Source organism: Colletotrichum aenigma (genome assembly GCF_013390185.1).
Source record: "Colletotrichum aenigma strain Cg56 chromosome Unknown KSG_Cg56_contig06, whole genome shotgun sequence".
Taxonomy (NCBI): Eukaryota; Fungi; Ascomycota; class Sordariomycetes; order Glomerellales; family Glomerellaceae; genus Colletotrichum; species Colletotrichum aenigma.
The window spans coordinates 4,666,285-4,678,864 of NW_023500912.1; the positions used below are offsets into that span (position 1 = coordinate 4,666,285).

A 12,580-nucleotide genomic window follows, 5' to 3' on the forward strand; every position below is an offset into this window, starting at 1 on the left:
GACATGTGAGTAAGCAGAACAATGTGTGGTGGGCGTCTGGCTGTAGGTAAGTATTGTATGTTACTTACCCCGCCGCCCGGGAAACCCCTAAAAGGGAGCACATTGCACCCTTCCTTTTCGCAGCCAGTCGCCACTCACCATCTAACGACCTCACTTTCTAAACGCAACGCCATCAAAAACCGGTGACAATTCCTTATTTCTAATACTTGCATAATGGAAATGTATCACCGGCTGGGTTTTATTGGTCTTGGTGCAATGGGTGCTCCCATGGCTTCCAACCTTGCCGCGAAGTTGGCTAAGGATTATAAGATATGCATCTACGACGTCTCGCAGGAAGCTATGAAATCCTTCGCCGAAGCTCACGGGCAGTCGGTGTCAATCTGTCACTCACCGAAAGAGGTGTCTCGAGGAACAGTAAGGTTTGACCCAATATAAGTCAACGGGCATTACTTAACGAGCTTTGTAGGATATCATCTTCACCATGCTGCCAGAAGGTTCCCACGTGAGAGCTGTCTACCTGGATCCTGTTGACGGCATCCTGCATTCGAAGATGTCCGCTCGCCTGCTTCTTGACTGCTCTACCATTGACACTGAGACGTCTCTCGCAGTGTCCACTGCAGTCAAGTCGCGTTTCACTGACGTCGCGTTCTATGATGCCCCAGTGTCAGGAGGTACTCTTGGTGCAGTGGCAGCGTCTCTCACTCTCATGGTTGGTTGTTCTGAGAACGATAGTAACTGGTCACTCGTCGAAGGTTTGTTGGGACTCGTGGGCAAGAATATCATCGCATGCGGGGGCCCGGGCATGGGTCTCACCGCAAAGCTGTGCAACAACTATTGCTCTGGACTCATTTCACTCGCCACAGCTGAGGCCATGAACATCGGCATGCGTTCAGGTATGGATCCACGGCTACTTTCACGGGTCTTTTCCAAAAGCACGGCACAGAGCACAATTTGCGACAAGTTCAATCCTGTTCCTGGCATATGCCCAGATGCACCGTCCAGTCACGGATATAGGGGCGGCTTCAAAGTGCAATTGATGGCAAAAGACTTTGGGTTAGCTGTTTCGACTGCAGAAACAGTCGGCGCAAACCTGCTACTGGGGACTGCTGGCTTAGAGGCATACACTAAAGCGAGCCAATCCGCAGAGTGTCGAGATCTAGACTCTCGGGTGCTTTTCAGGCATATTGGAGGCCAGGAAGATTGGGAGGATGACTTTAAGAAAAGCCAAACGCCTGTGTCTCGCTGATGGTTGTTTCTGAATCGTAGCGCTGACATACGAGGTGTTGCGCATGGGGAGGCGCATGGGGAGGCGATGTAGTTTCCGTCGCATTTCATTATCCGTCTATCAGGCATTTAACTTTCAAGGAGTATCGTAGTCAAAATGTAGCCTCAAAAGGGCGTAGGATTGAGCCACTGTCTTCATCTTGTTGTCGTTGAGTCGCCTTGCTTGCACTGTGACTGCCAAATGACACAAAACGTGGGGTGCACAGTCCAATTTGCGCGTGGTCGGGTACGCCGTCAAGCGCGGGGCTGTCTTCTCCACATTATGAGATGCCCCCCGTTACCACAGACGTCTTCCCCACATAGAAGAGACAGCGTAGCGTTAGAGCGGTTTGTTCGAAAGTCTTCAGAGATGCCAATGCCGGCTCAGAATTATGTCGAGGACCCCCTCTTCGACTCGGAGCTGCTGTCACTAGGTCTCTCATTAGTATCCGTGGCTACATCTGTTTTCAAGCCGATGAAGTGATACACTACAGTTATCTTATGTTGAACAAAGTCCTCGATCAGCAAATTCAAGTTCTGTCTTCTAGCAATCGTGCTTACCCAGAACTTCCTACCTCGTCAACAATCGACATGACGTCAGAAAAGACAAACGTCACTGAAAATGAACAGTCCGCTCACAAAACACTTTACGACAAAGGGCTTGAAATACGATATGAGGTTGCCGGTCGCACATATGTGGACTTTGACCGGAGGTTCCTCCGAATTCGCGCGGCCAATGCAAGAGCTGGTGACTGAGGCCTGCTGGGGATCGGTGTGGTCAAGGCCTGGTCTCGAAAGAAAGCAGCGGTCGTTACTCAATATTGCAATGTTATGTGCCTTGAATAGGGCGCCGGAACTCGCAGCACACGTTTGGGGGGCTCTTCGAAACGGAGCCAGCGAAGTCGAGATTAGGGAAACACTACTTCAGGCCGCTATCTACTGTGGGATGCCAGCTGGAATTGAGGGTTTCAAGGTTGCCGAGAAGGTCATCTTGGCATTCAATGAAGAGAAAGAAAACAAGTCGTAAGGCTCGCAAGCGTCAGTAGATTGTGTCGACCATGCGACACTGAAGCCAAGAGTAGTTGTTCGTCTGTTTTAACAAAATCACTGCTCCAGCTTAGGCCAGAGGAAGAAATCATATTGTGCTTAGTGGAATAACTCACCTGCTGCCTACCATATGATGGATGTCGCGTGAAGTACCACTATGTTGTTGAAAGATTTGAGCTTACAATTACGATCTGACCCAAGGAGGCGATTCAAAGTCTAGTGAATCTTGTCCTCCTTAACATTGCGTCTTTTTTGATGAGCTTCCGCGAGATTAAGAAACAAATATTCTGCAATTTAGATAGGTTTACGTATCGAGCCATAGCACTTCATAAGATGATCTCGGGTTTCTTCCGAATCTGCGCTTCTGGAAGAGTTGGTGCTCCCCACATGCGTGGACATTCTACGTTGAAACTAAATTCCCCACTCCACACTCACTACCTTACGCGAGCAGAGTATGGGGGAGCCTGGGGTAAATCAATGTCTACTCCCTACTCTTGCTTCGAGCGAACTTCAAAACATAATTTTCGTGCTGGAGGTTTTGCGTCGACATTCGAAGGTAGTATCTCAACAACCTTAAAATTCAGTAATGATGAAATTCCAGCAACACGAGCCCTCGTCCCTCCCCGCCTTCTTTCGGGTTTGGAATTCGGATTTCATGGTTTGGCACTTAACGATTGCTTTTATTGTTGCTCTCACGAGCATTTACTTGTGCTTGGTCCCCAATCGGATAACCGTAAGTGTGGCTCGGCTATTACCCCGCAGTCCTGTGCTGATGGGAATCACTTTTCAGGACTCACGAAGGAGAAAACTGCCTCCAGGGCCACGAGGACTGCCGATCGTAGGCAATTTGTTTGATCTAGCAGATTCTGAATCAGTCAGAGAGAAGGTTCGCAACTGGCACCAGACTTATGGCGATGTTTTCTACACCAAGGTTGGGGCTACAGATTACGTCTGGCTGTCATCTCCCAAGGCTGTTAAAGACTTAATGGACAAGAAGTCTGCGATCTATTCGTCACGGCCCCACTCACCTTTAGCTCAAGATGTGGCTAGCGGTGGATCTCGACAGCTTTTCATGGCTTACGGTCAGGACTGGCGAAATTTGCGGAAACACAGTCACAGTCTTCTCAATCTGAATGCCACAAAGAAATATCAATCGACACAAGAGCTGGAGTCAAGGGTACTACTGCAGGACCTTCTCAATCAGCCAGATCAATACTACACCATCAACCGGAGATATTCGACATCCGTCATATTGCTCGCTACATACGGCTATCGCATTCCATCCTTTCAAGACCCTCTGATAACTAAGATCTTCACTGTTCTGGAACATTTGTCAGTAATGATGGCGCCTGGAGCTTTTGCTGTTGAGGTTCTGCCGGCATTGGCTAGACTTCCAGAACGCTTCTTCGGGAATTGGAGGACTTGGGGTAGAAATGCATTTGCCCATGACAGCAAAGTTTACCTGGAGCTATGGCAAACTCTCAAACAAACTACAGACGATGGAAGCGCGAGGGACTGCTTCTGTAAAGATTTCTACCTCGGTGATCCAAGGAAGAATGGCATAGACGACCTATTGGCGGCCTATACGTGCGGTGGCCTCGTAGAGGCTGGGGCAGAAACAACAGCCACGACAATCAACAATTGGACTCTTGCAATGATACTCTTCCCCGACGCCATGCGAAAAGGCCAGGAAGAATTGGATCGCGTTGTTGGGTCTGGCCGGCTACCGAATTGGGACGACGAAAAGAACCTTCCGTACATTCGAGCAATGATCAAAGAGACGTTGCGATGGCGGCCTGTCAATAAGTTCGGAATGTACCACGCTTCTACCGAGGATGACTGGTATGATGGCTTTTTCATTCCCAAAGGGTCAACAGTAGTGTTGAATTGGTGGTACGTTTTGCCTATCCTTTGCAAGACTATCTGGCTGATGTGGTCATCCAAACCAGGGCTATTCAGCGGGACTCCGGTCGATTTGAACAGCCGGACATTTTTGAGCCTGCGCGCTTTCTTGGGCACCCCCTCACAGCAGCCGAGTACATGAATGCACCGGACCCCTATGACAGAGATCATTTCTCATACGGCGCAGGAAGGCAAGACACCCAAAACTCGGTGGTAGCCTAAACAGTCACTGACTCAAAAATACAGGAGGGCATGCCCCGGAGTTCACTTGGCAGAGAAGTCGCTGTTCATCGTTATTGCTCGTACATTGTGGGGGTTTGACATTAGAAAGAAAGTACACTCCGACGGGTCGGTGGTGATCCCAACAACAAGAATGATGCCGGGATTTCTGAGTGTTCCGGAGCCATTTTTGTGCGATATCTTGTGTCGATCCCCTGCCCATGAGGGTATCATCCGTCGACAGTACGTTGAGGCTGAAACAGACCTTGAGGGCATGAACTACGGATCCTGAATATAGCTGCAAATATTTTATTGTTGGAATCCATCAAAAGCATAACAAAAAAAATGGTGAATAAGACTCATGAGTGTTTGCACCCGTCCATACTAAGAAGCAACAAATGTGCTGTAGAGATCTTCGGATAGCAGACTTCTTGCATTCGTAATATATTTCCATCACAATAGAAGCACCCATAAGGGGCGAATAGTGGAGATGATGACTGCTGAGCGGAAAGTCCAAAGTTTTCAGCTGATAGAAAACGAATATTATTGCCTCAACAGCTGTCTGCTGACTACTCGGCTGCTGTAATGCGGGATTGTGTGCGTGCATGACACTGGTAAGCCGCCTTAGCGAAGTTTGTCCAAGGAGACAGTGAAAGTCGCTTAAATGGCTGGGAGGCAGACTTAAAGTTGTAATCTAACATGTAAATGGCTGGCGAATCAAGTACAATGGTTATCTCAAGGGCAAAATCCTTTTTGCACGCCGCTTCATAATGAGTCAGATCTTTGAGAGTATCGAAATGCAATTGTCTAAGTTTATCAATGTTTGTGTCCTCAGAGAGTTCATTTAATGGCATGATCTTCAGGTTCGAATGCTCTGTACCCTTGAAACAACCTATCAGGATCCCACTGCTGTCGAATTTTCGCGAATCGTTCACGGGCCGAGTCGGTCCAAACTCTGATCTAACCAATGACGTCAATCTTCACCCCTAATGTTAGAGCTTCCTACATACCTTTGGAGAATGAAGAGACCCAGATGATTGATCGAAGTCGGCTATGTACATACCGCAAGCTACTGTGGAGGCTTTTCCATACGTTCTCCTCATCGTGTCGCGCACTTTTGGCACCAGTGCCGAATCCTTCCAGCCACTGAAGGTTGAGATGTAGTACTGCTGCGGCAGACTGAAGACGGCGTCGTTTTCGTCCGGAGTCAAAGTATCGCACATATAAATCCAGCCAAATGAGGACTTGGTGGGTAGGTCGCACATTGCAGGTCTGATGGCCCTGGCCAGCTGTAACGAACGATCCTAGTTAGAATACTTCAGCGCACGGTTGGGAACTTAGATTCACTCCCTACCTCTGAAATAGATACTGATGGATCATTGAGAATACTATGTATACCCCATTTCTGTTCGGGATTGTCGGGATTGATCTGACGCTGCAGGTAAAAGAAGTCGTCCCAGGCCGTAACTATGGTTGGTAGGTTGGACTTCAATAATAGCTTTCTGAAGGTCAGCAGGCACTGAATTCCAAGCGCTCAGCAAATTTTCAGCATCGTCCAGGCAATTGGAGTAGGCCAGAACATTGATCGACAGCAACAATGGTGATGATGTGGAGAGTATCTCCTCGGCCGAGGTATCAAGCAGTTCCGGATGCATAATGCAAACGGCGGTCTCGGTGAACATTTTCGGGGTCGCCTTGTTCCGGTCGAAGGCGAACATGAGGAGTTCTTCGAAGTCATCTCCCACATTGAAAGTGAAGGATCTGGAAAACAACTGTCGCTTGGGAATAGTTCGACTCCATATCTTTGTCACGACGCCGAAGAACGCCTGGCCTGCACCCCGCGCTGCCCAGAAAATGTCGGAGTGCTCGTCTCGGCTCACAAGAAGGACGCGACCGTCGGGCACGATGACTTCCAATTTGACGATCCATTCAGTGATCGTAGCCCCCCATCCTCTCATAAACAGGCCTTGGCCGCCTGCGAGGCAAAAGCCGCCAAGTGCAACGTCAGGTGCGTGGCCGAACGGAAAGAATCGCCCAAGCGCATCCGTTGCTTTCCAAGCTTCGTAGACACGGACTGCAGGACCAAAGCTGACTTCATGTGTTTTGGGATCGTACTCTACCTTCCGGTTCAGTTGACTAGTATCAACGAGGATCCCCTTGTCAACTAAAGATGGCTTCGATGGTAGGTGACCTCCCGACCGGACGCCCACTGAGACTTCAAGGGCTCGCGCTCTGCGAAGAGCCGCAACAACCCCTTCGCTTGTCGTCACGTTGTGTATCTCACTAGGAAATCTGTCTGTCTCGTCCTTATTGAAGTATTGCTCCCGACTTCGTCCATATTGTGGTGTTCCCCGTGGAAATACGGAGTTTAGCGATTGGAGATCTTCCATACTGGAACAGCGATTTGAAATCGGGTAGGGAAAAAATGCAAAGATAAAGAATGCACGAACAGACTTGGAGTAATACTTTGAAGAATGGCCAGAGACTCAGACTAATAATGGAACGCCTTGCCGACAGCCCAGCCAGGACACATCACCACCACTCCCATACCCCACATGAAAACTTATTATGAGCTACACTTCACCCCACATACCTCAGCAGCGCTGCTCCATCTCACAAGAGGTAGTACGATACGCTAGATAATTTCCCTGACGTACACACGCAAAGGTGCAACCACAACAGGACAGCCGCTTAGAACTGCCAAGGCCAAGTGACCGTAGAGTCTAGTCTCATGGCCTTGCTCACAATGCCCTAACGATGTTGCGTTGCGATGGGATCAGCGAATATATGCTGCCATGGACAGCTCGAGTTGCCTATGCTAACCTATATATCTATCAAGCCTTTATGTCGTTCCAGAATCTCTTTATCCAGTCGAACATCAAACCCCTACCCATCTCGCAGCCAGGCGCCAGCAGCAATAACAACGACGAAGGAGTGATTTATAACCAGATAGAGTGGTTTATAACCAGTCAACAACTCTGCTTCCTTTCACTAAAGACAAGTCAGCACCAAAACACCATCCCTCAGGTCAGCTATTCAACTCACATACCCCACCAACACCATACATCTTTTCACCCTCCTGCACCTCGCCACCCTTAGCCTTAGCGCCGCCGTACGCAGCGTAATCCCGCGCCAACACGACCAGGGCGTGCCGCTCAACCTACATACTCGCCGCCCCGCCTGCAGAAGGGGCTGCAGCTGGTATACTGCAGCATTGCTAGTAGCACCTCATAGTAGTATCCTCCCACTGGTTAATATAGTTAGGTTAGGGCTAGGATTCCAGGCTAGATAGGCGCTTCTCGCCCACTTAGGGCTACAAATAAACAACACAGAGGGGTGATGGATGTTACGACCCGTTATGCATGGATAACAGTTGACCGACCCACTTGGGCGTCGGGCGGCTAGGACAGGACATTTGTACTGCAGGATCACGGGAACAACAGGAACTCACTCGGTAACGGAAGAACTATGGTCCAAGTCACGTGATGATAAGATAACGATCATATTGGATCAATATGATCCAACACGACTTGGGGGCCAAACGATCATTCTGGATCGGAATGATCCAGATCGACCCAAGGTACAAAGGAACATGTTCAGAATTAGACTTGTATATAATGACCCTGAGCCTGGCTTATGGTCAGACTTCCATAGCTCTTCAGCAATCAACTTAGTATTCATCCTCACGGATACTCTCAGCTTACCTTCACTGCGAATCACTTGTTGAGTCTAAGACTGATCACCTTGGCCTCTGAAGACCCGATCTACTACAGCCTACAAACTACGACCTACGACCACGACCCAGTGTACTGTTAGAACGTATCAATCCCCAGCTTCTGTTAGCAGACCCTACTGTCGGATAGCTGACCGTAACAGCTATATGAAACCTCATGAGAGCGGCATGATAGATCCGCTAGAGGGTAGTGCAAACGACGTAATAAACGCTGAGATTGATCGCCAGATCAACAAAGCAGTCAACGCAAGCATACATCCTCTTCAGGACCAGATGACGCAGCTCTTAACAGCTCTGAACAGGCTTATGTCAACAGATAGAGCAACCCTTACGCTGATTGCAAGCAGCATACCTACCCCATCCACAGCTGATATAACTACATAGGCAACAAGCGACAGAATTATAATAATAGTGGCTGAGCCCTATAAACCAACCTCAACTAGATGACTGAGGCTAATGCTTCCTAACCCCCTAAAGTTCGATAGCATAAGACGACGGTTTCCACAGTAGGCTCTAGAGATAAACTTGAAGCTACAGATCGACGCTGAAGCTATAGGCGGAGAAGAGAGCGCGTTCGCATATATCTACGCCAGGCTGGAGGGAACCGCCTAAGCGACATCCTCTGCCTTCTTCGCTGATAGAGTAGCCTGAGGAGACACCTCCCTAGCTTAATTCATAGACTATCTCAATAGAACGTATAGGGACCTAAACGCTAAAGCCTAAGCCTTAGATAAGTTACGCACTATGTGGCAACAAGAGGACGAGAGTTTTACTTCCTTCTTTCTTAAGTTTGAGAAGGAGCTTGCAGTAAGTGGGGGAGGATCTTAGCAAAATAAGATCAAAATTAACTACTTAGAAGGCGTACTGAATTCCCAGTTAAGCAACCTATTAATAGGGGTACCAGAAGCGCCAAAGGACTACCACTAGTTTATAAAACTGCTTCTCACTATAGGATCCTTCTTAGATAGCAGGAAGCTTAGGGAACGCTACCTTAGTTACACTTCTCAGAAAGTGCTGCAATCTAACTGCTAATAAGATATAGATAGAGATATACTGATGTCTAGCGTCAGCTGCGCTAAGGTGTTACGACCCGTAAACAAGGATAACAGCTGAACGACCCACTTGGGTGTCGGGCGGCTAGGACAAGGCATTTGTACTGCAGGATCACAGGAACAACAGGGACTCACTCGGTACGGAAGAACTATGGTACAAGTCACGTGATGATAAGATAAGGAAATGATCAGTGGAGCACAGGAAGGGACGCTCAGTGATCAGTTGGTTCTACCAACTGATCGCAATCACCTCGTACACCCAGGTGATCACCCTTAGGTAGACAAAGGGTACTGTTCAGGACTTATATATAGTATGACCTGAGTCTGCCTCATGATCAGACTTCCATAGCTCTTCAGCAATCAACTTAGTATTCATCCTCAGGATACTCTCAGCTTACCTTCACTGCCAAGTTACTTGTTGAGTCTAAGACTGATCACCTTAGTCTCTGAAAGACCTGATCTACTATCAGCCTACGACCTACAACCCAGACCACGACCCCAGTGTACTGTTATTACGTGTCAATCCCCAGCTTCTGTTAGCAGACCCTACTGTCGGATAGCTGACCGTAACACTTTGATTGCTCCTGTTCAGTAAGTTGACCATTGACGCCTACTAACAGTAAAACGACAAAGCATATCTTCTCGCGCCTCCGCCAAGTCACCCACCCCGGGAAGCTCCTCTTCCTCCAAACAGCCTGTCAGGAACCTGGCTGAGGAACTCGAGGGAGCCCCGATAGCAGTGGACTCAGACGACGAGGTCACCCTCAAAAAGGAAACCTACGACAAACTCCGAGCCAGAGTTAAGAAAGGAGACGACGACATTGCTAAGGTCCAGACCATGTACAACGAAACGGCCGCCGAACTCCAGGGTCTCAAGCAGATGATCTAGGAACTCAGCAATAGCCCTCAACGCATCCTGGACCTCGAAAACGAAGTACACCGACTTGGAGAACAGAACAACACCCTCCAGACCGCCGCCAACATCATAACAACCCCTACTGGAGGACGCCAGAAACTTAAGCTTAGCTCTCTAATCACCTACGATAGCGCCCCTGGATAACTCAAGCCATACTTGATCCAGATCAAGACCTACCATAATTTCCACCACGGCGACTTCGCCAACCAGACGGAAAAGGTCATCCACGCAGCCACTTATCTTCGTGGGCAAGCCCTTAAGTGGTTTGAACCCATCCAAGAAGAATTCCTCAAGTGCGAAACCTTGGACGAATGCTCCACGGAGACACGCGACATCTACAGTAGCTTTCAAGGGTTCGAGGATGCCTTACGATCCCTCTTCTAAGACCCAGACGAAAAACGCCAAACTGAACGCAAGCTAGCACAACTACGACAAACCAAGTCAGCTAAGGAGTACGCTGCCACCTTCAGACAACTTAGTGTTTAACTAGACCTTACCGAAGAAACCAAAATCTTTATGTTCTACTAAGGACTTAAGGACGACGTCAAAGACGAAATAGTTAAGCTAGACGAACCTGAAGATTTCCTCCAGTACGCCAGTATGGCTATTAAGATCGACAACCAACTCTTCAAACGAAGAAAAGAAAAAGGCGAAAAACAAAAAGGAGCTAACTCTGGACGTAAGTACCAGTGGCAACCCCAACATAAGTTCAACAACCAGCGGAATGATAACAGACCCCGCAACAACTGGAACAACACCCGCCAGAGCACTGCTTACGGACAACATAGCGGACCTATAGACCTCAGCATGATGACCAAACCTAGCGACAAGAAGCCTTGGAACCCAAAGTGCTACAACTGCAATCGATAAGGACATATTGCCAGAGACTGCAAACAACCTAAGAAGCTCCCCTGGAAACCAGTGGCCGAGCGACCTCAACAAGTCAACACTATCGCAAAAGCCTCGCATACATCCCAGTCGTGGACTGGATGCTACGATGACGACTGCTGAATTCACCTCGAAGACAAGGAAATATCAGGACACTACCTAAAAGATAGCAACCCAGGACGATCTGGATACGATATAACCATCCCAGATACTCGCCCTAGGACCCTGGCTATGATGCACTAAAGCAACAGTAAGATTGCAAGAAAACCCACGGAACAACTCAACGAAATGTTACGAGTTCAACGATTCAAACCCGTCAGCACCTCATCTATCACACACAACCAAGAGCTGGAAAGAGACAACAAATAAAGGCTCGCGCGTCTTCAAAGGGCTGAGGTCCTATACCTGGAACGGATCCAACAAGAACCCCACAACCCGTTATGGGAAAGACAACTGGGAGCTATGCTCTCCCACATGGAACGACGAGAACACGCCCGCAGAAACCCCATAAGGATCGAACAGATCAATCAGGAACTTAAAGAACAAACTCAAGGAAAAACCCCCCAGGGACCTATCGAAGGAGAAGAATCAGAAGAAGAACCTAAATATCAACATGACCCCTTGATAGAACAACAACTCCTCAACCTGACGAGCAGTTAGAACTTCGGCGAACCTGAATCTGGGTTCGATTCAGACGGAGTCCCCTACGACTCCGATTCCCCCGCGGACGTAGCTACCTGGAACGCGAAACACTACACCGGACTAATTCCAGGAATAGATAACTCCAGCTCCAACGAAGAACCTAACAACGAAGAAAACAGGATCAGACAACTCCTGAAGTACCAAGAAGTCAACGCGCTGTAAGACGAACAACAGCGCCACTTTTATGGCACCTCAGCAGATCAGCGAGACTGAGACTACACCCCTCAGCTACACACAAAAGACCACCCTGCGCTAAGAAGCAACCACCGCCTTTATCGAACCCTCTTTTGGCCCTAATGTCTCTATGATAAGTGCAAGGAACATATGGGAGATAAACACGATTACTGATTCTACCCTAGAAGACTTAACGATAAACCTATCGAAAATGTCTACACCACGCATACTATGATTAGATGGACAGTGACGACTTTCGACAGAAGGATCGCTACCTTTCGACTGAGCCTACAGTTCCCCATGAAATGCTAACATAACGACAACATGAAATAGGACGAATGCTAGCGCGACGAATGCTAAGTCTATTACCAGGATAAGGCTCGTGCATAGAGAATCGCAAAAAACAGACCAAGGCCCCCTCAGGTCAGAATCCGTGAGAACAGCCTCGTTAAGGCAGTATGGGAAGGAAAACGAATCACCTACCCAGGACAGCCTGAGCAGTTAAAAAACTAGACTCGCCTACCGACGACAGATCACAACAGGCAACAAGGAAAAGATCCATCTACCAGATATCATAAGAACATAAGAACAACATAGAAATCGAAGTCACCATTAACGAAAGGACGACGCTCGCGCTGATCGACAGCGGAGCCGAAGCAAACTTTATTGCCCCCTAAGCTGTCA

General features: G+C 48.4%; 2 protein-coding genes across 2 annotated transcripts; one reads left to right on the plus strand and one right to left on the minus strand.

The window, feature by feature from the left end:
• Positions 1-267: 267 nt before the first annotated feature.
• On the plus strand, positions 268-4,434 carry atE (Cytochrome P450 monooxygenase atE; the record flags this gene model as incomplete). The annotated part of the gene is made up of 4 exons (XM_037325526.1): positions 268-414; positions 467-893; positions 3,186-4,203; positions 4,260-4,434. 4 exons carry the CDS (start codon positions 268-270, stop codon positions 4,432-4,434), a joined length of 1,767 nt encoding a protein of 588 aa, XP_037177241.1.
• A 977-nt stretch (positions 4,435-5,411) lies between these two features.
• Positions 5,412-6,389, minus strand: azaL (FAD-linked oxidoreductase azaL; the record flags this gene model as incomplete). The annotated part of the gene is made up of 4 exons (XM_037325527.1): positions 5,412-5,417; positions 5,442-5,720; positions 5,786-5,950; positions 6,012-6,389. The coding sequence occupies 4 exons, from the start codon at positions 6,387-6,389 to the stop codon at positions 5,412-5,414; spliced, it is 828 nt and encodes a 275-aa protein (XP_037176854.1).
• Between the last annotated feature and the right edge of the window lie 6,191 nt (positions 6,390-12,580).